General features: G+C 43.6%; 1 protein-coding gene across 8 annotated transcripts in view; it reads right to left on the bottom strand.

Moving 5' to 3' along the window:
- Positions 1-27,660, bottom strand: part of LOC149444320 (uncharacterized) — a 192,075-nt gene that overhangs the window by 84,407 nt on the left and 80,008 nt on the right. For 5 of the 8 annotated variants that reach the window (XM_089654683.1, XM_089654688.1, XM_089654689.1 and 2 more), the window contains 8 exons: positions 25,804-25,865; positions 24,188-24,225; positions 21,453-21,532; positions 19,575-19,654; positions 17,158-17,201; positions 14,349-14,425; positions 12,978-13,042; positions 3,706-3,734 (listed from right to left, as the gene is read on the bottom strand). In XM_089654683.1, the coding sequence (XP_089510809.1) occupies positions 3,706-3,734; positions 12,978-13,042; positions 14,349-14,425; positions 17,158-17,201; positions 19,575-19,654; positions 21,453-21,532; positions 24,188-24,225; positions 25,804-25,865 (475 nt within the window). The remainder of the gene's footprint in view (positions 1-3,705; positions 3,735-12,977; positions 13,043-14,348; positions 14,426-17,157; positions 17,202-19,574; positions 19,655-21,452; positions 21,533-24,187; positions 24,226-25,803; positions 25,866-27,660) is intronic. The other 3 variants (XM_089654685.1, XM_089654684.1, XM_089654686.1) reach the window with 3 other exon arrangements.

Here is a 27,660-nt window from a genome sequence, read left to right as displayed (position 1 = left end):
GTAGACCACTGCTGTAAAATTATCTCGTTGGATTCTGGTCAGGTGAACTCACAGCTGAGAGGTCCAGATTTAGAGGGACAAACAAACTGCCCACAGTTTAAAGACTTTGATTGGATGTCGAGCTTCCTTCCGACAGGCTAGCATCTGCCATGAAAAAGCTTTCCAATCTTCAGCACTGGATTGGAAATCCACCAAGACTTGTCAGGCTAGGTGTTTCACGGCTTCTGACAGAAGTGTGCTCCAAGTTTTGGTTTGGAGCCCAGGGCCTGAGCTGGGCAAAACAACCTTTTTCTAGACACTGGACCAGACGGCCTACTTGCAGCCTGGGAAAGGAGAGTACTCTTACCCCCAGTGATTTTCTTGATGTACTTGTCTAAGGAGGAAACAGAGGCATTTTCCTTCAAAGGGCATTCTTTCAAGGAACGTCTTATACGCAAGTTCTGCTAATCAGCATTTTCACCAGAGGACCCTCCGCATGTGAATTAAAAGAATGCACGTGTCACCACGTTATCTGTGCAGTAGGGTAAGCCCACAGCCACAAGTTCTAGGTGGTGGTAGACTGAGTGATTTGTTAAACTGGAATTAGGGTCTCAGGCCATGCGTTTGGTCCACACAGAGTCTGACAAGTGCCCTGAATGCGACAGTAGTTTCCTTAGCAGGACCAGTGGGTAGGTGAACAAAACCTTAAAGCGGTAGTAATCTCCACTTTGTCACTTTCACCTACAGGTAAGCTGTTAATAAAGACCTCCATGAGAACTGAAATCCTTCCCATAAAGTCAGAGATGGCAGCAGAGAACTTCTTTCTAATCATAAAGGAGAAAGGAGAAGGGTTTTGTGTCAAGGAAGGGGGGGGGGGTAGAGACAAACCTCCAGAAGGGGGCAGAGAATTATTACAGAGTGCACAGAGACTATCACCCCCACCAAAGCTGTACCCTGAGCCTGAGCAGGCAGGGCCTCTGACCTCCTATCTCTACCCTTGCGATCTGTCATGTGTGGAGCTCACTGAAATTCTGAAGGACCCTCTGCACACTGGTATATACCCTTTCAAGCAAACTATGCAATAAATAGGGATATTTGGTTCACACATATTGCAATACATGCTTAAGCTGGCCAACTGCGTCAAAGTAATCCCTCTATGGCCAGTCCTACTCTGCCCTGCCTACGCAAGTGCTACTGTGGACATAATGCTAGCATAGGGGAAAAGACACAATGGGGAGAGCTACAAGGTTCAGGTCTGGCTACTGACCCAACAATACAACAAACAAGAGATCCCTGTGCTCAAATCCATACAGCTAGTGCATGCATTTATCCAATAAATGCATGCACTAGCTGTATGGATTTGAGCACAGGGATCTCTTGTTTGATGTGTGGAGCTCACTGTCCCCAAAAAGGGGTATTTACAACCTTAAAAAGAGTAGAGATCAGTGAGCGCCTAAAAATGGCTGCTATTGCACACTAAGGTAACCAGATAAAACCTCAACAAATATAAGAACTGAAAGGTGCAGCACTAAAATCTACAATAGATTAAAATATGTACGATAAAAAGGTAAAAATAAATATATAATGAATTAAGAATAAATGGTATCAAAAGTGACAGTTTGTGCTAAAGTGCCAATCACAGCTGTTGATTACTTCAGTATTCAGTGATGTGCCCAAAGGTGTGGTAAAAATACGCACTCACCAGATGTGTATTTTAAATACGCATGTAATATGTATCGCCAGAGGTCCCCTTTCAGGATGGATGAGGTAAGCCGGGTACGGATTCTCCTCCCTCTGGATGGTGTACAGCCCAGCGGATGTCTACTGGATATACAAGGATCCGCTCTTCCTTCCGAGTTCCTGGGATGCAGGCATTTGATTGGTCAAACCTCGAAGACGTCACTGCCGAGTATGTGAGTGTCTCGGCCACAGCATAGCTCTCTCAATGGATGGAACGCCGTCTGCTGAGAGTGCAGTGTGCATGCGCCAGTGACAGCACCAGCGCCGCTACAGTAAATATCTCCTAAATGATGCACATTTAGGAGATATTTACAGTATCTACAGGTAAGCCTTGTTAAAGCCTTACCTGGTGGTAAAACATGAAAAAGGTTTCACTACCACTTTGAATTGTTAGGTTTTCTCAGAAGTGTGTGTTTGGCACCTTAGCACGAACTGTCACTTTATGAATGTTTGATACCATTTATTCTTTATTCATGATATATTAATTTTTACCTTTTTTTATCAAACATATTTTAATTTATTGTAGATTTTAGCGCTGCACCTTTCAGTTCTGGTATTTACAACCTCCATGAATGTTAAGAGGAGAGGAAAAGCCGTCTTGGACACAACCAGGCCCTGTGGCTGTTGGAAAATCAGGTTGTGTCAAAGAATCATTTTGCTGTCTAGTCAGCATCACCATCTCCCTAATTTTGCACAGAGAAAACTGTTCCCAGTATAAGCCCAAAATTGCACACATGCAAAGTATGCCCGGAAGTCCATGGCTGAACAGATGCACTAGGAGCCCCGGTGCAACAGATCTGTGACAGGGGCCCAAACTGGTGCCAAACTAGAATAAAAGTGTCAGTCTGTTCTTTGCCAGGTCCACTGGGACTGGAGCCAGCACCAGTTTTAAAAAGTCTGAGCCCCATTTACTGTAGCCGAGCTCTTCAGTTGTGGAGCAGGGTTGAATGAAAAATTCCCCATTTTGACTCTGTCCTCCTGGACGTGCATACCCCAAAAGCAAACTTCAGAGACAGGGCTCCATCTGCTGATGGACCATGACTCTTGACTTGTACAGCACCCTGCGACTAACGCAAAGTGATGCATGTCATGCCACGGTAAGTACCCACGCAGGATCCAATGCCTGAAGGGACAATACAATATCTTCTTCCAGGCAGGGTCTGGGTACAGTCCCCAAGGCTCATTCGAGACATTACCTGATCCAGAAAGCTGCGCATGAAAGTCACAATGGCTGTGGAGCAGCTAAAACTTGATAGAAGAATCCCAGTAATCCCCAGCACAAAGGGAGAAAGTGATTTCACTCAGGACAGAAAATATCCATCACCTGAGGACACTATCAAAAAATGAGGCTACATGGAATTGGGAGGCTTTATAGATGGGATGTCTCTGCAGCTTTTTTGACAGTGTCCAATCACCTGAAGGATGCTTCCTATGACTAGAGATTCTGTATCTTGTACTGTACCATTAGGAACAAAGTGGTGAGATTTTTCACTATCCAAACTAAAAGAAAGCAAGCATGTGTTCTAAATGTGATTTCAAAGATTGCTCCCCCTTCCCCTTTGAAACCTCGCAATTCAGATGATTGCAGAAATTACATTATTTATAGCCAAGATAGATTTTTCACAGCTGTCACATCAATAGATGCAGTACATGCAACAGTATGTGACACTGGATAAGCACTCTTATCATATACTTTCTATTTAAATGTTTTTTTAAATGTTTACAAATTAAAGAGAAGATTTTTTTTCCCTTTTTGCTGTCAGAATTTTTTCTGAAACACTACATGCCATACATACATGGTGCAGTGTACAGAGGAGCAACTCTGTCATGCATGCATATTGTGTAGAGTCATCAGACTCCATAATTCCACCAGCAGGACGTGATTGAAATGAGACATTAATATGCAATGTTTCATGTTTATTTGGCCCAAAAAATAAAAAAAACCCAGATAATTTAACATACTATAAGAAAAATCACAAATCTTACCATTCACTAGCAGGTGATGGCGGAGTTTCCTGCAATAGTAAAATTAATGGTAATGTATTTTTTCGAATGCTAGTAAGGCAGTTTCATTTTCTTTCTTGTTGAATACAGAACATGCTGATTGACAACACTGTGTACAATGCAATGCACTGCACCGTTGGAGCTACGTTTTTTCATTTTCTAATGGGAGACCTGCTCAGATTTGCCATGCACTGAGACACTGTAAAACACGGGTAGGCAATCTTAAAGAGGTGGGGATCTACCTGAACAACATCGGAAAAGTCAAAGATCACCGCGCACAGTGTCAGCCAGTGTCACCTCCTCATTCCTAATTTAAACCTCTAATTACTACCGTGTCACAATCGTGTGCTTTGCTTGGCAATCATGAGTTTCTATCAGGTGCTGAGGAGGCAACATATCGCCTCCTCATCACCTGTCAAACACACTTGGATCACTTTGCAGAGGAGCAGTAGTGTCTGCTGCATATGTGAATAAGCCCTTTGTTGAATCCGTCAGCGGCACTCTTAGGGCTCGTTCACATGTAAAGTTGGATGGTGGTAAAACCCTGTGATGAGTCCTGGCTTTATTGCCCCCAATCCCTACTCCCTTTAGCTGCTGAGGCAGCAGCCAAAAGTATACACATGCCACAGCAGGAATTACACCCCGTTGCTTTTGGTGGGTGCTATTGCTGTCAGTCAAGATCCATTCAAGTAAAATGGGGCCCCTCTGCAAGTGCCCTGCAACTCCATGCTTCTGTGGGGTCCAAAGGGTTAAAGCAAGTGATGAGAAAGCAACACACCGCTGCCTGTTTAACCCCTTGTTTGCTGTACTGCACAAGGTTGTACGTACTTGCAAAAAGGCCTCATTCACTTGAATGGATCATGCTTGGCAGGTGTTGCACCCACCAATCTTTAGTTATTTTACCATAAACATACTTCACCGCCATGATTACATATTCCCCCAGAAAAGGGATCCATTCCTAGATTATCCAGTATTTTACTTTACATTCTTTTGTTCTTTTTTAATTAAATATCAATCAAGTTCCACGCTTCACTAACAGTAACAAACAACTTATATGTCTCTAAATAAGTTTCCATGCATAGATATACTCCGTAGTTATTTGTCTCCACAGATGTATAAAGATAAATGCTTCTTAGTCCACCTCATGCAATTTACTACTTCAATTTATTACCTGGTGTATATGACCAAACCGCTAGGATACTTTGTACAAAGCGATAATATGCTTCTTACATGTGAGTGGAATAATGGATATTTTTTATATAATAAATGTTTTGTAAGGATAAAGCACTATGTTTTGGTCATCACTTTTGGCATTGATCTGATGGAGGAGGATAACTAGGACAGTGAAGGAGACTCAGGCTTATTGGACATCCTGTCCATCCAACAACAATCCACAAAAGGGACACTTGCTATATATGCCCTCACTTAGCGGTTTGGTCATATACACCAGGTGAGAGCACAAGCGGTGGAGGTGTACACACATTGCCTTGAAATAATAAATTGCATGAGGTGTACTAAGAAGCATCTTTATACATCTGTGGAGACAAATAACTATGGAGTATATCTATGCATGGACACTTATTTAGAGACGTTTAAGTTGATTGCTAATGTTATTGAAGCACGGCACTTGATTGATATTTAATGACAGGTAACACATTGTGTATGGGTATGTGCATAGTGTGAGCAATTCACAATTTTATATATTATTTGGCATTTGTATTCAGCATAGCAGCTCACAAGATTTTTACATATTGTTTTTTTAATGCTTACTTGGAAATCATGTAAGCTGCGTTTTGAGCATATGCCACGACATTGCATTATTGTAACTAGAGATGAGCGAATTATTCAAAAATTCGGTTCGGCTGATTCGCCGAATTCGCCGATTAAATTCGCTTCGTGCCGAATATATTCGCTGCGAATTTAACTTATAAAAAGGGTGTTTCTAGGCTTCAGAGAGCCTTTATATTAGTGCAGAACACTGTACCTTTAATTTAAATGCCCTTGGAGTCTGCTGGGGAAGAGAAATAATACTGTCAGTCAGTATGACATGCAGATGAGTGCCGTCCATCTTAGAATCACCGCACACTTCACTCATTTGGGCAGTCACGGGGCCAAAACCAGAGTGTGGAGCCACAGTGTGGCGGTGGAGGCAGCAGCAATGGGAGGCCATACAGCACCCTATGACAAAATGGAACCCACCAGCAGTGTGAGGAGACCTGAAAGTGGCACATGGCAGAGTGTGGCGATGGAGACAGCAGCAATGGGAGGCCGTACAGGGACCCATGACACACTCTGGACCTGGCAGCAGCATGAGGAGGCGGTACAGGGGCCCATGACAGATTACGGGCCTGGCAGCAGCATGAGGAGTCGGTACGGGGGCCCATGGCAGATTACGGGCCTGGCAGCAGCATGAGGAGGCGGTACAGGGGCCCATGGCAGAGTGGCGGAGCGTAAGCAGCTAAAAATGAAGGCCATACAGAGGCCTATGTTAAAAAGTCCCCCCAGCAGCAGCGTGGGGAGACGACTATCAAGAGTCCAATGGCAGAGTGGCGGAGCAGAAGCAGCTTCAATTGAAGGCCATACACAGGCCTAGGTTAAAAAGCGGAAGCCGTCAGCAGCGTGAGCAGACGACAGAGACACATGGCGCAGGGTGGCGGTGGATGCAGCAGTATTCGGAAGCCAAACACAGGCCTCGGTTAAAAAGCGGAAGCCGTCAGCAGCGTGAGCAGACGACAGAGGCACATGGCGCAGGGTGGCGGTGGAGGCAGCAGCAATGGAAGGCCATACAGCACCCTATCACAAAATGGAACCCACCAACAGTGTAAGGAGACCTGAAAGTGGCACATGGCGCAGGGTGGCGGTGGAGGCAGCAGTATTCGGAAGACATACACAGGACTAGTTTAAAAAGCGGAAGCCGTCAGCAGCGTGAGCAGACGACAGAGGCACATGGCGCAGGGTGGCGGTGGAGGCAGCAGTATTCGGAAGCCATACACAGGCCTAGGTTAAAAAGCGGAAGCCGTCAGCAGCGTGAGCAGACGACAGAGACACATGGCGCAGGGTGGCGGTGGATGCAGCAGTATTCGGAAGCCAAACACAGGCCTCGGTTAAAAAGCGGAAGCCGTCAGCAGCGTGAGCAGACGACAGAGGCACATGGCGCAGGGTGGCGGTGGAGGCAGCAGCAATGGAAGGCCATACAGCACCCTATCACAAAATGGAACCCACCAACAGTGTAAGGAGACCTGAAAGTGGCACATGGCGCAGGGTGGCGGTGGAGGCAGCAGTATTCGGAAGACATACACAGGACTAGTTTAAAAAGCGGAAGCCGTCAGCAGCGTGAGCAGACGACAGAGGCACATGGCGCAGGGTGGCGGTGGAGGCAGCAGTATTCGGAAGCCATACACAGGCCTAGGTTAAAAAGCGGAAGCCGTCAGCAGCGTGAGCAGACGACAGAGACACATGGCGCAGGGTGGCGGTGGATGCAGCAGTATTCGGAAGCCAAACACAGGCCTCGGTTAAAAAGCGGAAGCCGTCAGCAGCGTGAGCAGACGACAGAGGCACATGGCGCAGGGTGGCGGTGGAGGCAGCAGCAATGGAAGGCCATACAGCACCCTATCACAAAATGGAACCCACCAACAGTGTAAGGAGACCTGAAAGTGGCACATGGCGCAGGGTGGCGGTGGAGGCAGCAGTATTCGGAAGACATACACAGGACTAGTTTAAAAAGCGGAAGCCGTCAGCAGCGTGAGCAGACAACAGAGGCACATGGCGCAGGGTGGCGGTGGAGGCAGCAGTATTCGGAAGCCATACACAGGCCTAGGTTTAAAACTGGAACCCAGCAGCGTGAGCAGACGACAAAGACGCACATGGCAGAGGATGGATCTGGCAGCAGTATGAGAAGGCGGTACAGGGGCCCGTGGCACAGTGTGGTGATGGGGGCTACAGCAACTGGATGCCAGAAAGTGGCCGATAGGGCTATATACTGCATGACTACATAGGTGGTTTTTATAGTACTTTATTTTGGCCTCCCTCTCAGCAGGTGTGAAAAAGGCCACCATTTTTGAATGGTAGCGAGGGTCCAACAAGGTGGACAGCCAAAAGTCATCCCTCTGTCTGATGGTTGTTATTCGGCTGTCGCTACGCAAGCAACCGAGCATGCTATGGGCCATTTGTGCCAAGGAATGTGAGGGACTCCCTGCCTCCATCTCCACAGCATACTGCCACGGTGCGTCTGGGTCCTCTGTCTCCTCCTCCTCCTCTACCAGATGCTCCTGCTCCTCCACTCCTGTCCGCTGAGTGGAAAAACCACCCATTTCACTCAATAATTCCTGAGCACCAATGTCCTCCTCTACCTCCTCCTCTTCTTCCTGTCCTGCCCCCACAGGGGTCATGTGGCGTTGAGATCTGTGCGCCACGTCTACCGCACCCTGACCAGCCATTGTTAACAGCATTTGTTCTAGGACGTGCAACAGAGGAATGACGTCGTTCATCCCATAGTCCTGCCGACTCACGAATAGCGTGGCCTCCTCAAAGGGCCTGAGCAAGCGGCAGGTGTCACGCATGAGCTGCCAATGGCTGACATCTAAGTTACACAGGGGAGTATCTTTATCCGCTTGTAACATCAGGAAATCGGTGATGGCCTTTCGCTGTTCGTAAAGGCGGTCTAACATATGTAGGGTTGAATTTCACCTTGTTGCAACGTCGCAGATCAGGCGATGCTGTGGAATTCCGTTCTGCCGCTGCAGGTCAAGGAGGGTGTGCTTTGCGGTGTAGGAATGGCTGAAATGCATGCAAAGTTTACGTGACATTTTAAGGATGTCTTGCAGTGGGATGGTGGATTTTAGGAACCGCTTGACAACCAGATTGAACACGTGAGCCATGCATGGCGCATGGCACAACCTTCCTTGACGCAGAGCAGACACCATGTTCTTTCCGTTGTCGGTCAACATGGTTCCGATTTTCAGTTTGCGCGGAGACAGCCATCTGTCGATTTCTCTGTTCATTACACTCAGAAGTTCCTCCCCTGTGTGACTACGTTCGCCAAGGCATACCAGGTGCAGCACAGCGTGACACCGTTGCGCCCTGCACATGTGATATGCCGGTCGGGTAATGGGACTTGGCACGGGGGTGGCGGCTGAGGACACGGCGGAAGAAGAGGTGGTAGAGGCGGACATCTTTGCTGGACCAAGGACGTGCAAACGTGGAGGCAAAAGCGGCGTGACCTGTCCAAGTTGCTGTGCGGCTGTGCCGGCACCACGTTCACCCAGTGGGCCGTAAATGACATGTACTGTCCCTGACCGTAGTTACAGCTCCACACGTCGGCGCTGCCGTGCACTTTGGCAGAGACCGACATGCTCAAAGACTGGCCCACCATCTCTTCTACATGTGAATGCAGGGCTGGCACTGCCTTTTTGGCGAAGAAATGCCGGCTTGGCACTCTCCACCGCGGCTCGGCACAAGCCATCATTTCTCGGAAAGGTGCTGAGTCCACCACTTGGAAAGGGAGGGACTGCAGCACCAGCAACTTGGACAGGAGGACGTTCAGCTTCTGCACCGTCGGGTGCGTGCTCGCAAACTGTTGTCTCTTGGAAACGGATTCCAAGAAAGACTGCTGACGGAATCCGTGAAGAGGAGTAGCAGGAGAAGGAGCATCTGAACGAGCGGAAGATGCCAACGAGCGACAACTCCCCTCAGCAGAGGTGTTGGAGCCTTGACTGGCTGATAGAGGGCGATTGACATCGGGTGACGGAGCAAGTAACGGAGCGGGTGATGGAGCGGGGGCTGGGGCAGGCAGAACCGCCGTATCTTTATCACGGTTTTCCCAGGCCACCGAATGGCGACGCTGCATATGCTGACGCAACGCTGTAGTCCCAACATTGGCCCCCTGGCCACGCTTGACTTTCTGGCCACATAGTCGACATACGGCTACGTTTACTTCCTCGGGCGGCGTGACGAAAAATTGCCACACCGCCGAGTAGGAAACTTTGCCCCCGCTACTTCTCACTGGCTGACTGCTACTTCCTCCGTGCACACCGGCACCACTACTGGCCGTGGTGGTAGGCTGCAGTGGAGCTGGTGCTCTACTCCGTGGCCGTTTGGCTCCACTGACACTGCTGCGACCCTGCTGCCTCCTGGGCAACCCACCGACTGTTTTGCTCGCTGGCAAGCTGGCACCCTCTTCTCCTGATGATGCGGAAGCAATAGCCTGATGACGACGAGGCTGCCAAGTGCGATCAGCCTCATCATCATCAATTAGGGTCTCCGCGTCACTACTAGCCCCCTCGGCTGCGTGTGGGTCAGGAGACAGACCTGTCTCTAGACCGGCTACCGAGCCACTCTCCTCGCCAGTACTTCTTCGCCTGGCTGCTGAAGAGGCGGATGTCTCCCCCCGTTCCTGACCGCCCTCTGTTAGCTCTTCCTCACTGTACAGTGGGGCTGAGCCCACAGCATGCGATACTTCGCTTGGTGAGGGAACACCAAAGGACAGGGGCAGGTCGACGACACGTGATTTCAGTGGGCTTGCTCCCGGGCCATGCCAACTAACGGTTGTGTCTGACGTACCCACCGACCGTTGGCTGTAGGTGTCAGAGGTGACCTGGGAAGAGGAAGACGACCGAGTCAACCAATCGATGACGGCAGGGTTGTCGGTGGAGACACGACCGCTGGATGACACCGGGAGCACTGGCCTCTGGCTGCGACTAGTGCTGCCTCGACCCCTTCCTCTGCTGCCACGTCTGCTCGCTCCTGAAACATTGCCTCCTCTGCCACTCCTCTGCGTGTTGTCTGACATACTCTTTAATTCAATAAGCACCCCAAAAATAAAACCGGATTTAACTCTTTGAACTCTTTGAAAAATATTACCGCCAGCCGGCGTGTAAATGGATTTAACTCTTTGAACGTACAATAGTGGTTGTGAAGCAGAAAGTCAGTTTATTTAGCACAATCGGTCAATTGCAGCTTGCCGCTGGCTGGAAACTGTACGTTTATGTCACTGGAATGCACTAATCACCCAAAAAATATTACCACCACCCGGCGTGTAAATGGATCTAACTCTTTGAACGTACAATGGTGGTTGTGAAGCAGAAAGTCAGTTTATTGTACACAATCGGTCAATTGCAGCTTGCCGTTGGCTGGAAACTGTACGTTTCTGTCACTGGAATGCACTAATCACCCAAAAAATATTACCGCCAGCCGGCGTGTAAATGGATTTAACTCTTTGAACGTACAATAGTGGTTGTGAAGCAGAAAGTCAGTTTATTTAGCACAATCGGTCAATTGCAGCTTGCCGTTGGCTGGAAACTGTACGTTTATGTCACTGGAATGCACTAATCACCCAAAAAATATTACTGCCAGCCGGCGTGTAAATGGATTTAACTCTTTGAACGTACAATAGTGGTTGTGAAGCAGAAAGTCAGTTTATTTAGCACAATCGGTCAATTGCAGCTTGCCGCTGGCTGGAAACTGTACGTTTATGTCACTGGAATGCACTAATCACCCAAAAAATATTACCGCCACCCGGCGTGTAAATGGATCTAACTCTTTGAACGTACAATAGTGGTTGTGAAGCAGAAAGTCAGTTTATTTAGCACAATCGGTCAATTGCAGCTTGCCGTTGGCTGGAAACTGTACGTTTATGTCACTGGAATGCACTAATCACCCAAAAAATATTACTGCCAGCCGGCGTGTAAATGGATTTAACTCTTTGAACGTACAATAGTGGTTGTGAAGCAGAAAGTCAGTTTATTTAGCACAATCGGTCAATTGCAGCTTGCCGCTGGCTGGAAACTGTACGTTTATGTCACTGGAATGCACTAATCACCCAAAAAATATTACCGCCACCCGGCGTGTAAATGGATCTAACTCTTTGAACGTACAATAGTGGTTGTGAAGCAGAAAGTCAGTTTATTTAGCACAATCGGTCAATTGCAGCTTGCCGTTGGCTGGAAACTGTACGTTTATGTCACTGGAATGCACTAATCACCCAAAAAATATTACCGCCACCCGGCGTGTATATGGATTTAACTCTTTGAACATACAATAGTGGTTGTGAAGCAGAAAGTCAGTTTATTTAGCACAATCGGTCAATTGCAGCTTGCCGTTGGCTGGAAACTGTACGTTTATGTCACTGGAATGCACTAATCACCCAAAAACTATTACCGCCACCCGGCGTGTAAATGGATCTAACTCTTTGAACGTACAATAGTGGTTGTGAAGCAGAAAGTCAGTTTATTGTACACAATCGGTCAATTGCAGCTTGCCGTTGGCTGGAAACTGTACGTTTATGTCACTGGAATGCACTAATCACCCAAAAACTATTACCGCCACCCGGCGTGTAAATGGATCTAACTCTTTGAACGTACAATAGTGGTTGTGAAGCAGAAAGTCAGTTTATTGTACACAATCGGTCAATTGCAGCTTGCCGTTGGCTGGAAACTGTACGTTTCTGTCACTGGAATGCACTAATCACCCAAAAAATATTACCGCCAGCCGGCGTGTAAATGGATTTAACTCTTTGAACGTACAATAGTGGTTGTGAAGCAGAAAGTCAGTTTATTTTGCACAATCGGCAAACTGCAGCACCAACTGTGCACGACAGCCACCAAAAAAAAAAGGGTGTATGTCACTTTAAATTTTCGATTCTTTGATAGCTGTGGCCCTGAGTAACGATTCTGTGTCCCTGAGTAACGATTCTGTGTCCCTGAGTAACGATTCTGTGTCCCTGAGTAACGATTCTGTGTCCCTGAGTAACGATTCTGTGGCCCTAAAGTCTCTGTGGCCCTAACTCTGCCCCTAATACAGACAGGTCTGTCTCTCTTGAATGACCGGAGGCTAATGGAGAATTCTAAGATGGCCGCGATTTATAGCTCCACCATTACACAGTGCTGGCTGGCTGCTGATTGGCTAATGCGATCACATGTCATGATTCATGACTCATGAATGCATTATGGGTCAGCGCGCCTTGTCTGCGCGCCTTCCCAGAGATCCCCGCCCCATCTTCTCTGTCCATTTTCTCCTGTCGCCACACATGTCGCCGCCATTTTTGGGAAAATTCGATTCGTGCATCCGAAGTTTGCTAATCTTCGGATTCGTCGCGAATCTAATTTTTCCAAATCTTCGGAACGAATTCCACTTCGTCATGTTCGATTCGCTCATCTCTAATTGTAACCTCTAGTAACACTCTTACTACTGTAATATTTATTTCTGAAAAGTTTAATAAAAATGTATTGAAACTAAAAATGTATCAGTAAATTACTTACTTGAACTACTCTAGATGGAGTATCAGTAACAGATGTGTCATCATTAGTTGTATTTCCTTCTCTTTCTAGAATTAAATTAAGACAGTTACATAGTTAGTCTGGCTGAAAAAAGACAAAAGTCCATCCTGTTCAGCCATTAAAAAAAAAAATAAATTATAATCCTATACCCACAGTTGATCCAGAGGTAAATCAATTGATCATATCTTACAATGGCTGCTTACCACCTAGTAATTTCAATAGTTCAACAGAAAGCACACACTAAACATACTAGAGAAAACAAAAATCATTTGTATCTGCAAGCTGGGGATGTTTTTGTCTAATTTCACAGCTTTGCTTGTCGCTTATAGACTAGTTTCCATATTCATATATGTTAGGAAGTAGCTTTCCATTGCTTCATCGGAGCACTATGAACTTGTGTGATATAGTTATTAAAGTGGAACTTCAGCTGGAAAGGAAAGTTCTGCTTTTTCTAATCTTCCCCCCTAACATTTTTGGAAGATTTTTTAAGCGAAAAGGGTTCTCATTTCTGGCAGGTATCCGCACCCACACAATCCAAGTTCAGAATCCCTGTGAAGCTGCAGAAAGCCACAGTCGGCTTCCCACTTCCAAGATGGAGGCAGCGTGGATCCAAAGACTGACAAAAAACTGGCCTGGGTGAGGACAGCACTGAATCCCTGGACTGGTAAGTTTTTGGTTAAACGTCAGCAGCTACAGTATTTATTATTTTTCTGAATATAGTTGGGAAGGATTAAATTGTTATTGTTTTTTGCCCTGGTGTGGAAATTTTATTTCCTGTTCCAGAGACACAATGGGAAGTGATTTGAAATTACTACAAAGTGACAATGGTCCCCAGAATAGGTGTTTCCATTAGGAGATTTACCATCACCTTGTTGAAGGGCAAATTGTAATATTTTGGATTCCCCATTACTGTCTTGACAAGTTTCACTAGAACAGATAGAAAAATATAAATATACTTGTAGTGGATAAAAGCAGTAATAAAAGCTTTATAGGAGATCTAATTCTTTCATACTAATAAAAGGTTTACATTAGTTGTATAGTAAGAGAAGCCATGGAACATTGGTTTTATGCTACTACCTTCAGGTGATTACAGTAGATACTGGAAACCAGAGCACCCTCATATAACTCTATCTACTCCATGGTACTCCAGTTTTTTCCCTATAGTCCTTAGGTGATGGACATTGGGAAGTTTTCTAAAGCATTTATTTTTCCACTACTTCAAAAAATCCTTTGCTGTAAAAATGTCTGTGTATGACCAACCTAACTGTTCACATATGGACAAAAATGCATAAGATACAAATATTACAACAAAAGTGACTACCAAGAAACAATTGCATAAAAGTAAATACTTACTTATGCATACCAGTTGAGAACCATTAAACGTTGGTAATTCATCTTCAGTTTCAGTATCACTTCCAATAACAATTGTACTGTAAGAAAGAGAAAGGTCATGTAATCTATCTTGCATATTATTATTCCTGCATATCCTTATGTCAATTATTTAGCACTAAAAACATTTGTTTAAAAATGTTAAGCATTGAGGAACCACCCTACTGTTGCTTTCTATTGTCCCCGTCTCCCAACCCCCTCTCTTCTCCTTTTTTCCTTTCCGCTGGCTTTTTTTTCCACCCCCCCCCTTTTTTTTTCTAGTTTACATTTTTGATTGTATGGAGTCCTCTCATATTGTTTCAGACATCACGCATGGGGATGCCCCCCTGGTACTTTATTATGTTATACCTCCATAATATAAGTTATTGATCCTTTCCTCTTGCAGTTTCACTGCATCATTTTCATACATCCATATGGATCATAACCTCATCTGTGATGTTTTTTGTTTATCTACTTGTACATGTTCTTTATACTTCTCATGTTAAGTCTGTTAAATTTATGCAAAATAATAAAGACAAATTTGCCTTTAAAAATGTCAAGCAATGTGCTTCTCTGCTCTCTTTCCTTGTGCAGGGTGATTGGTCTTGTATGTGCCTCCTCCTGTAGATTTCTGCAGGCAGCCTGTAGTGGGTGGAGCCTGTGGGGCCCCTCCCACAGGCTTTGAACATCACAGTGTTGATTTCAAGGTAATAACTGGGTTTGAAAAGACATTTGGGCCACACGCAGTATTATTTATGTATTTTATGTATTACAATGCTAATGTTATAAAAGGAATCAAATGCGGTGCCATAGATCTCCTTTAAAGTATTACAAAGGAGAATATCTAAAAGATAAGAGGAAAGGCACATCATTTGCTTAAGGGTATTGTGCCCTATTTGAAAGTAGCATTGTAGCATATGATTTGTCAGTTGACATTCTACTTTAAGTTCTGCAAAGTACATTTTAATCCATTATTAAAGTGGTGGTTGCATTCGTTTTCTATTTTTAGATTTTTGTTTCCCCTATTTTCACCTGATGATCCTGCCAGTAAGTCTGTTATTTTTCAACTTCCTTTAACAAACCAAGCTGTCCAGCAAAAGTGGTAGATAGAGGATAGAGGGTACAGAGATACAGATTTAGGGCTCTTGCACACAGACCAGCTGTGCCCGTTCAGCCTAACTGACAGCATGTTTCCTCTGCCTAGGCAACCCAGGTGCAGCATACAGCCTGTCATTGATATGAATGGCTGTGCTCATGTACGTGGCGGTGCTATTGTAAACATGAGCTTAAATTCAAAACAAATGCAAAAAAAGAATATTTTTGCAAAGTATTAGAAATGTAATAGCATTGGCAGGTGACATGTCCTCTTTATGGAGACATCAAGGTCTATTAAATCCCAAATGTCTCCCCTGCTCTCCACTACAGCTAATCAACTACAGTTCCTGCCTAATTAGCGGCTTCCCTGGGTACAGTAGCTGGAGAATGACCGTTCTGAATCCAGAAGTCATGTAATACACATCTTTCCAGGTTTGCAGAGGTGATTAGAGAATGCATTTTCCCTGATCTACTTCTGCTCTTAGGGTTTGGGTATTTTGCTGCAATTCCAGGCTCCCAGAAGAGTTCAAGAACAACTGCAAGTGTTGGTGGCATTCCCAGTACCGTAAAAGCTCTAGAGCCGCCCAGATCACTTTTGCTCGAAAGCTGATCATCAGCTAAAATAAAAAAATTGATACCAAGCTTGTTTTAACCCCTTGTATATCAGAAGGCATTGGTAGACAAGAGGGTAAGGATTTCTAAGCGGTAATATATTACATTTTTGTTTGAGGGGTTAAAAAACGATTTAAAGTGGATTTAAATGCAAAAGCAAACATTATATTGTAGCTTGCCAATTCTAGATGAGACGGTTGCATTAGTTTTCTTTTTAAGGCTTTCTTTCCTTTATTTTCACCTGGACATCCAGTATGACTGCTGTTTTTCAGTAGAACAGGCTCTGCAAATGTTACCAGTTAGAGCAGAGTTTCTCACCTAGGGTAACTCCAGAGGTTACCAGGGGTTCTTTGAGCAATTTCTGCCTTTCAGATATGCTCCCATTGACACCATTGATATTTTATCGATTTGTATGTGGGGTAATTCTTTCCAATGACCACAAGCGTAAGGAGCATTTTTCCCACTGACCATCACACTAATGTATCATAAGTTGTAGATCTAGTATTTTTAGCAGGGGTTCCCTGACAATGAAATGTTTTTCAAGAGTTCCTCTGTGTTGAAACGGTTGAGAAAGGATGAGTTAGTGTGTTAAGACAAACAATTTACCACTAACAGGGTGCTTACAATGGTCAGCTCTTATTTATGCATGTAAAACCTTTATTCTAAAAGAAAACAAAAATGGTTGCGGTTGTTGTAATCGCTTGTGTAACTGCAGGGTGATCTGGTATTTGGCTACAATTTGTTAGTGTATTTAAATACGCTAGTATGTCCAACACTCCCTTTCCCACAGATTAACAATACTGCTGTCAAAAGGTTCCCTGTCGTTTATTCATCCAGAGCGTAGGTAACACAGGAAGAGTGTCACTGGCCAGATCACTAGGTGAATACAGAGGGGGAAAAAGCCTAAAAAAGAAAAACTATTGCAGCCACTACATCTGAGGATTGGTACAGTGCAAAATATTAAATTTTTGTTTTGGGTTTATTAGCGCTTTACGTTATTTACTCCTCTTTATGGGACGGTCCTAACAAATAAGACTATAATGTATTAAATTCTGGTTGCTTAAACAATATAAATAATATAACTTACACTTGACTCTGCTGCAGCAAAGGTGTAGATGTTCCTAGTGCTACCTAAACATTAATAACACAATACCAATATTAACAGGTAGTAAAGAGAAAATTCACATACATAGACAAAAATGCAACATAACTATAAAGACAAATTTACATAGCAGATTGTCATTGCCTGAACAACTTAATGGCAAGCATTTCATTTTTGAGCAATAAAATCAATGTGCTGCTAATGAGGCAACTTCCAATAAGTGGTTAATAAATAAAGCTGGGCATACACTGGTACAGGGGTCGGCAACCCATCAATCGAGGGCAGAAGACAAGCAGATTGCATCCCTTCCTTGTCAACCCTCGAAAGCTGAACAGGAGCAGGGGTGGCTGTTACTGGAACTGATTCACTGTATTTTCCTCCTGCAGCAGCTATAAGCTGGCTTCTCCTTTTCTCCCTCCTGCTAGCTTTCAGCTGCTGCAGGAGGAAAATACAGTAGATCAGTTCCAATAAAGGCTGCCTCCCTCTCTTGTTATTATTATACAGGATTTATATAGCGCCAACAGTTTGCTCAGCGCTTTACAATATAACGAGAGACAATACAGCAACAATACAGTTCAATACAAGAGGGTTAGGAGGGGGCACAGTCGTGGAGGGGGGTGCAGTTTTCTGCGCGAGTGTGTTTTATGCTGGAGTGTGAAGCAGCAGTTGAACACAGCAACCTGATCAAGTCCTCTCTGCTTTTTCACAGGTAAATGCTGCTGTTTCATCTCCACCCTAAACTGTATGTCTGCAACGCATTGGAGGGATTGGCAGAGAGGGGTGGCAGATACAGAACGGTTAGTAAGGTGGATGAGTCTGGCAGCAGCATTCATGATAGACTGAAGAGGGGATAGCCTGTGATGAGGTAGGCCAATGAGGAGGGAGTTACAATAGTCAAGGCGAGATATAACAAGGGAGTGAATAAGTTGCTTAGAGGTTTCCAAGGTTAAGAACGGCCGTATCTTGGAGATGTTGCGGAGGTGAAGTCTACAAGATTTGGACAGTGATTAGATTTGGGGCTGAAAGAACAGATGGGAGTCTAGGATTACACCTAGTACCCTTGCATGAGGGGAGGGACTGATTGATCTTGATGGAGAAGTCAGGGGAGGTGGCACGGGCTGGAGGGAATAGTAAGAGCTCAGTTTTGGAAATATTTAGTTTGAGGAAGTGGAGTGACATCGACGCTGATATACCCCTCCTATCCAGGTTCTATATCCTTCTGCTGCCTAGGCACCCCTGTGTACTCCCCTGGTGTCCCACTCCTCGCAGCGATACCAGCTTTCCCTCCTCTCCCGCTGGCTGCTCACTATGTTCATTCATACCTGAAGCATAGTATACTGTGTTTACAATGCTTCAGCTTTTGAATGAACAGGTACAGAGCTTTAGCTGTAAAATCCCCCCAATAAAAAAAAAATAAAATTGTAAAAAATAATAAAATAACAAAAATAATAAACTACTGACAAAGTCCACTGCTCTACTGACACAGTCCTCTTGCTACTGACACTGTCCACACACCTTCCACTGCCCTACTGACACCGTCCACTTGGTACTGAGACTATCCACACACCTTCCACTGCCCTACTGATACTGTCCAGTTTCAACGTAGGCTGTTTATATTTTTACATTGGTTTTAATATAGTCTTCTAAGCTTTCCTTTCTATTTAGTTAGGCCTTGCTAGTTAATTTCTTTCATGTTGTTCAGGTAGATCTCCACCTCAAAGGTTGTCTAACCCTGCACTAGTAGATTTCTGAAGAACATTTGTAAGAAGATTCATGTGAAAATTAGGATCAGTACATTTGATGACTTAGCAAATGGTGTACTTCAAAATTGAATTTGCTTTTAACATTCTAGTTTGGAATGAATGGACTTTCCTTAACAAAAACTACATTCACTATTAGAAATTTGTTTGTTCAAGGAAAACTTTTCATTCTGTTCCATCAAATTTTCTTATCATTGGGGTCAAAAACAAATGTCATTTGACACCACTAACAATCAGAAAATCAAAGAAATGTTCTGAAAACAAGTATTTTCTAACAAAATTCTACTAGTGCAGAAGCCAGCTTTACTTGCTATACATACACTGCATGAGCAATTACATGCAAATGGTTGTGAATAGCTGGGGGTGCTGTCAGGCTCCCTTTGCTTTCAATGGGGCTTTCTGTCTGCACCGATTTGCATGGATCCAGGCTGAGTTTCCTAGCAGTTAATGAAAATGGCCCCAAGTGTGATTGGGGCAGAAGGATACAAAGTGGTGTTTTTTTTTGCTTGAACTTGATCAACATCTATCATTTTCAGCTGGACCATACACTTGATTTTAGAAGAAACTATTTCATGCTGAGACACAGCAGTGCTAAGACAGAGAATGGATGTTAATTTTTTTATCTATAATTACAGTACTGACCATTTGTTCATGATATGTATGATCTGACAGTGTGTGCTTCTTCTCTGACTCAGCTCTCATTCCTGCATTCTGTTCGGCTGCTAAAAACAAGATAAATTATAAGTAAACAGCATTGTGTGCCTTGTGAGCACAACATATACTCACTGCAACCAAAAACAAAACTAAACATTTAAAAAGCTATTACTGCTATAAGGTCTCATGCACATGAGCATGTAAAAACACCAATATATTTTGGTGCCCGGGAGATTATCCACCAAGAGCAAGCATTCCATTTTTATGAAAATGATTTTGTTGATGGAACAGATCATTTAATGCAATTGATTTTTCAAGGATTCAATGATGTATTTGAAACATTTGAGACGCTGCATAATTGCATTGTTAATTGTATGGCCAGCATTGAAGCTTTTCCATGTTTTTGGTTTTCAAAATCCCTATGATCAATTGCTAATGGAGATCACACCCGGTGGAACAAGCACCTAAATGATCCCGTATTTTAAATTTTGGGATTATAAACATTGGGTAGTATTTGGTGTAGGCAGTGCAACTGAAAATCATTAGTGTAGGCTAGAGCAGTGCTGATTTTCCAGCTCTCCGTATCTCATCACAGGTTAAATTTGCTGTGTGCCTCTACGAAAATATATACACCTGGACAGAATCCCAGTGAGTACGGTTTTAACCACTTGCCGAACCGACGCAGTGCATTTACTGCGGCAGGTTGGCTTGTACAGGCACAATCACGCACATGTACATCACAGCTTTCTTCTGGAAGATTGTGCTGTCAATCACTGCAGCACAAGCTGAACAGCGGGTCCAAGCAATGATCTATACCCAGAACCCGCTGATCGGCTCAGGGAATGGCAGGAGAGAACTTGTTGATAAACAACACAGAGCACTCTTCAGACAGCAGCAATGTGACGTTTTTTTTTTTTCTCCCTGCAAAGCAGGAAGTGAAAACCGACACATTGCTTAATAAAACTGCACAAAGTAAACACATTAAACACTGTTAGGCACACCTTTACCCCCCTAGATGTTAACCCCTTCCAAGCCAGTGTCATTAATACAGTGACAGTGTATATTATTAGCACTGATCACTGTATAAGTGTCACTGGAGATGTCAGTGACAGTCTCCCCCAACAGAGTCAGTTATTGTCAGATTGAGTGGTGCACTAGCGCAGTCCCACTATAAGTCATTGATCGCCGCCATTATTAGTATAAAAAAATAAATAAAAATTCCAGCATCTATACCATAGTTTGTAGACACTATAACTTTTCAAACCAAATATACACTTACTGGGATTTTTTTTTTCTACCAAAAGACATGTACAGTAGTAGAACACATTTGTGCCAAAATATATGAAGACAATTGTTTTTTTTTAATTTTTTTATTGGATGTGTTTTATAGCAGAAAGTCAACTCTTTTTTTTTTTTCAAAATTGTGGGTATTTTTTCATTTATATCACAAATAAATTAAAAACCTAGTGGTGATCAAATACCACCAAAAGAAAGCTCTATCTGTGTGAAAAAAAATGATCTAAATTTTGTTTGTGTACAGCGCTGCATGACCGCACAATTACCAGTTAAAGTAGCACAGTGCCGAACAGCAAAAAATGGCCTGGACATGAAGGGGGTAACATCTTCCTAAGCTTAAGTGGCTGAACAATGTAATAGTGAAAATTATTACACACCTGAAAATCCACTCTGTTAGTCTAATGCATGAATATTACATACAGTATACTGGAAGGGTTAGAACCTTTTAGGTTAGGTTTCATTATACTAACTATCCTCTACATATAGTCAGAAATAAAAAGGTATAAAAACATTCAAACAAACATTATGAATGCTCTACCAATCCTCAATGACAATACAGTGCAGACATACTTATCTGAGTGGCGTGGGAACCATTTGACTCCAATGATTCTGCATCAGGTTCAGAATCACTTCTAATAATAAGATCTCTGCTGAAAAGAATTCAGAATTTTACATCAGTACAGTTCCAATCTACAATGAAATTTAAACCTCTTTGTTCCTCATTATCAGTAAGGTTACCCCCACAAGAGAAGTACGTTGCAATTTTTGTCTCAGTATGGCCATTTCTTATAGGCCAAGTTCACCTTCAAGAAAAACATTTTGGCAGGAATAAAATGTGCATTAGTTATTTTTCCCCACAGAAGCCCACAAAACAGTGCACCCGTGATCAGAGAGTCGCGGATGTAATGTCAGGATTCTACACACTCTCCCTCCAGCTATCTTGTAACCTCTGTACAGGCTTTTGGTTAGAAAGAAGTGTCAGGGGACTATGAGTGCATTGATCAGTGCACTTGTAATCCGCTGAGTACTACAAGCCCATCTTCCACGGTGACAGACAGGACTTGTAGTTTATTCAAAGATCTCTGTTACTGAATGATGCAGCTGTGTGGGTGGAGCCACACATGGCCACACCTATTTTAAATGTGAACTGAAACCCCATGCGCTGTCACAGGAGGGGGCTCTGGTGGTGGGAGATGCTTGCTTAGGAACAAGTTACATCCTAAATATGAGTCTAACCTGTTCCTGAAGATGAACTTAGCCTTTAAACCGGTCATACATGCACAGATTTCTTTTGTTCAGCCAAGAGGCTGAATGTAAGAAATCTGACAACTTTCTGTATCAATCGTCCCTGAAGGCTACTGTATTCTGACAGCTGTGCCCACAGCTGTCAGAATACCAAAATAATGACTGTAGCCCCCAACTTAGAGGGTTTCCTGCAAATCTCCACAAATCTGTACTCTACAGTTGTGTCCAAAATTATTCAACCCCCAATGCTGTAAAGGGGTTTAGGGACTATAGTGTACATTTGGAATTGTATTCAGAATCAAATCCTACAAGGACGTTGTAACTACCCAAATGCAACTAAAATGACATCAATTGTTTATGTAATACAGTAGTAAATGGTTCTTATGTGGTTTCTTCATTGCCACAATTATTCAACCCCTTAAAGACTACCACTCTGAAGAACAGAGGTTCATACAGGTGCTTTCCATCAGGTATTGAAAACACCTGTGGATGTCACCGAGCAGCAATCAAGCATAATAAGCACCAATTAGGCAGCTTTAAAATGACTGTGATACTCAGCTCCTTCTAGACATTTACTGGTGTGGTTACAAACATGGTGAAGGCAAGAGAATGGTCCAGGAAGACAAGAGAAGAGGTGATTTCTCTTCACAGGAAGGGCAATGGCTATAAGAAGATTGCAAAGATGTTAAACATACCAAGAGACACCTTAGGAAGCATCATTCGCAAATTCAAGGCAAAGGGCACTGTTGAAACGCTACCTGGTCGTGGCAGAAAGAAGATGCTGACTTCGACTGCTGTGCGCTACCTGAAGCGTAGAGTGGAGAGAAGTCCCCGTGTGACTGCTGAGGAACTGAGAAAAGATTTGTCAGATGTGGGTACAGAAGTTTCAGCCCAGACAATAAGACGCACACTGCGTAATGAAGGCCTCCGTGCCAGAACTCCCAGGCGTACCCCCTTGCTGTCTCCAAAGAATAAGAAGAGTCGACTGCAGTATGCCAAAAGCCATGTGGACAAACCACAAAAGTTGTGGGATAGTGTTCTGTGGACTGATGAAACAAAATTAGAACTGTTTGGGCCCATGGATCAACGCTATGTTTGGAGGAGGAAGAACAAGGCCTATGATGAAAAGAACACCTTGCCTACTGTGAAGCATGGTGGAGGGTCAATCATGCTTTGGGGCTGTTTTGCTTCTGCAGGTACAGGGAAGCTTCAGCGTGTGCAAGGTACCATGAATTCTCTTCAGTACCAGGAGATATTGGATGGAAACGTGATGCAGTCCGTCACACACCTGAGGCTTGGGAGACGTTGGACCTTTCAACAGGACAATGATCCCAAGCATACCTCCAAGTCCACTAGAGCATGGTTGCAGAGGAAAGGCTGGAACATTTTGGAGTGGCCATCGCAGTCACCAGACTTAAATCCGATTGAGAACCTCTGGTGGGACTTAAAGAAAGCAGTTGCAGTGCGCAAGCCTAAGAATGTGACTGAACTGGAGGCCTTTGCCCATGAAGAATGGGCGAAGATACCCGTAGATCGCTGCAAGACACTTGTGTCAAGCTATGCTTCACGTTTAAAAGCTGTTATAACTGTAAAAGGATGCTGTACTAAGTACTAAGATTGAATGTCACTTGGGGGTTGAATAAAACTGATAATGCTGTGAGCACAGAAAAGACATTTGTGGTTATTTCATTATAACTGTTATGTTATATTTGTCTGACCTACAAGTGCCTCTTTAATGTAAATGTAAGCAAGATGACTGAATGATCAAAAGCAATGTCAAACTGGCCAAAACACTCAATTTCAGTGGGGGTTGAATAATTTTGGACACAACTGTATGTACAACCTTCTAACACCCCCCCCCCTTCCCCTATAATGAACATGACCAGGTCTGCTCCTGGTCATTACTGTAATGTTTCCCCAGAAGATGAGGTCCTATGAACCATGTCTCTTTGTACCCCTCCTACTTGTCACCTAAGATGAGATTTGCATTATTCATGGTAGGAAAAATTCTGATTACAGAAACACAGATTCATTCATGATGTAATAACAATTCAACTTACATATGTAAAGGGCGTGTCCTAGATGGTCCTGGGACTTCCTAGACATCAATCACATCAATAAATTAAACTTAAATACCGTGCAGTGTTTACATTCATTTGCTGTAACAGGGAAGTTATGGAATTAAATCATTAGAAACCTTTATCTAGAGAGTTTCCAAATATATGCCAAAAACAAATTCTGCACAATATTAATAATTTTGCATATACACACAATCACTAAGAATTAGGCCCTTTTCACACAGATGGTCCAGTCAGGTCTGCTTGTCATTTTTTTAGGCAGACCTAATTGGAGGTTTCATATGCTTTTATGGGACCTGAATGTAAATGGACATGTGTCCCCAAATCCTGCACCCTATTCCATAATTTTGAACCAATCAGATGTAGTCCCATGCTCGTTTATGTCCTGTGCCTCCCATAGGTCTAGTATGGCTCAAGATATCTTTGGTTTATTAATTCAGCAGAAAACAATGGACGTGGATGCTGCAAAAGTGACATCTATTACGTTCTGCTCTGATTCAGTAGAGGATCCGTTCATGCATTCCCTGTTGATCGGACTGCACAGCACCCATGTGGAAGGGGCCTTCAAAGAGAAGTTCACTTTATAAAAAAAAAAAAAAAAAGAAGCCCATATTTTTTTTGCAGGTAACAAAAATGTGCATTTACTATTTTTTTGGAGCCTGGAAAGCATTGCACCAGTGATGAGCAGATCGCTGGTGCCATGCAGGACTCCTACAAACCCGTCAGTGTATCTGTGTGCTCTTACCTCATAAGGCTGTTGGGACTTGTAGTTCATTTATTCACAGAACTCTGTGGATGAATGATGTAACCATGCGAGCAGAGCCCCATACAGCCACTTGTTTTCAAAAAGTGACAGCTGGTACAGGGAACTTCTCCTCATGCTGCTGTCACAGGGAGAGAGGGCAGCAGGCAGCAGCTGAAGCAGTAGGAACATGCTATATAGTCCACCCTAAAAATGGGTGGAACATATACTGTAACATGTTCCCAAAGGTGAACTTATTCTAATTGCTGCAATTACAGTGGAAGGTACAGAGAACAACCCAAGGAAAAGTGCCTGAATTACTGATTCTTCTCTACTTCATGACTCCATTCAGATGAACAAATAACAGTGAGCAGGGGTGGCCACTGGCAAGAATCAGTAGAGTTGTGCCAGTGGTTGTACGCGCTCCCTGCACACTGCATGCAAACAGCTGCAATTTGCGACTGTCAAATTTATGTTCACATGTAATGGCTCAACTGAGCTGTTACATGCTAACAGAGCCTCAGACTGACCCTGAAAGCACTCAGTAGGTGTCTGGGCCACGTCTGTGAAGTTATGACTGCACACAAATTGGCCACAACTGAGCGGCTAGTTTGCATGCGGCCATAGCACAGAGTGTTGCTGCATCCAGAGGCAGCGTTTAGCTATCTGCTGCTATTCTGCCATCTGAATGTAGCCTCTGGGAAAACCAAGAAGAATTCCAAATTCCATCAGGTACAGTACTAAAAGTAGATCTGAAAAGGTAGTTCCCAGGAGCACTTGTCTGAACAGACAGACACAGTCTGAAAAATAATACTGGGTACTGGAGCAGATAATTACAAATCACCACAGAACTCACCTTGTCTTTTTCATTTGTATGGATTGCTGAGTCATAACGCATTTCTGCATTTCTCTCAGTTCCTGAAAACAGAATAAAGTGTAAGCAAATGTCTTTCAAATTCTTTATCTAAAAGCAAAGAGTTAGCAATCACACTCAGGAGCATATCCTTCCTGAACTCTCTGGCAACGTTTCTTCATTGACAATGGTGGGAATATGGAAAGGTTAATATACTTCTGCACCACTACCATAACCACAACCAGGTGCTCAACAGTAAAAAAAACAGGCAACCCTAATGTCATTTTCTTTGTTTGACCAATACAATTTTAATTTTTTTCCTCACACCAGGAGTCTATAGCCAGAATATCCCAGAATTCTCATTTGCTCCACCTGAAACTGGTTTGCTTCTGTTTCCAAAGTTGTGCATTGATGCTAAGGTCCAGTTGTATACAACCTGATTTGTGAACTTGGAAACCCCTGATGTCAACACAAAACAAAAGATAGGGTAGCTGAAAAACCTTACTAGTTTATAGTCATCTACTATTAACCTACTCATATCCGAAAAATTAACCTGATGCAGCTGGAGAGACCAGTAAAACTGGTTGGTTATACATGAGTCTGTTGCATGCAATACCATTTGAGAACAGTACCTAGTATAGTGATGAAAAACAGCTATTTTACTATCACCGTGAAAGCATATGCGCACACTTTTGTGGACATGAATGCACTCCTGTTTGAATTCGTTGGGAAACGTGACTGTCATTCTGCGTGTAATATTATGGTAGAAATTTAGATGTGGCTGCTGAAAAACGGTCATTCTGCATGTGTTATTGAAATCTTTATTTTATATGGTTTGCAAAGCTTATTAAACATTTTAACTACTTGTAAATATGCTGCATTTGGTGATCAAAATGATTTTGTTGAGTTAGTTTCACATAAAGCGTCACAAAACAAAGGATTTATGGACACATTGATGGGAAATGTGCCAAAATAAACAGAACTACACCTTTGACAAATTCCTTTCTGTTCGCATCGTACACATGAAATAAAAGTGATGACTGCCAAATAAAAGATTACAATTTTAGCTTCGGAACAGATTTGTGGTTACAGTTCTATATCAGACTCCGGGCAAATTCTTTTTCCAGTTATAATATAAAAGATGACTGTTGCTCAGGAAGGAATGACTGCGGCATAGTGGACAACATTCATGTTGTTCTGCTCGGGCAGAATTCATTACTAATGAAATGATGATGTCATTGGATGGATAACTGGATGTACACAATATACATCACTGTCCCATGTAGATAGCACTCTCCTTGACATTAGGGGAACAGTCTTCTGGAAAAAGCTTCATTGCAGGTTAGTTTTGTTGAAGAAGTGACCACAGAGAATTTAAATTTGAATAGGGCCCTAGGCATGGTAGCAGCTTTGGCAGAAGTTTTGGAAGAGCTTATGACCACCAAGGGTTCTCACGGATCATCAGGGTAGTCAGAATGCTCTTCACTTCCACAAACCGGACCGTGGGTTTTTTTCCAAACTGCTTGCTTGGCAGCTATAAACAAATACGTTGGACAATTTATGCTGGCAAGAGAAGAGTTCTGGGATTGAACAATGGAGGAGCTCTTGTCTAGCGTCTTTGTGACACATGTGAAGGCACATGGAAGGATAAGGGTTTCAATAGGCACATAGAAGATGCCCTATTTGCCTTTCTGTACTAGCATGGCCACACCACATCAGACACCAACTACCTACAATTGAAACCTCTCTTGTGATGAGACAGGTCAGTGCACAGCTTTGACCACTTGTGACATAGATTGGTTTGAATGAAAGTTGGAAGCTGGGCCCCCTTACTTGCCATTGTGCCCTAAACTCCTGCTT

Source organism: Staurois parvus, unplaced genomic scaffold, assembly GCF_062004578.1.
Source record: "Staurois parvus isolate SC_StPar_1 unplaced genomic scaffold, SC_StPar_1.0 ptg000789l, whole genome shotgun sequence".
Taxonomy (NCBI): domain Eukaryota; kingdom Metazoa; phylum Chordata; class Amphibia; order Anura; family Ranidae; genus Staurois; species Staurois parvus.
This window is presented reverse-complemented; position numbering and strand designations above follow the sequence as displayed.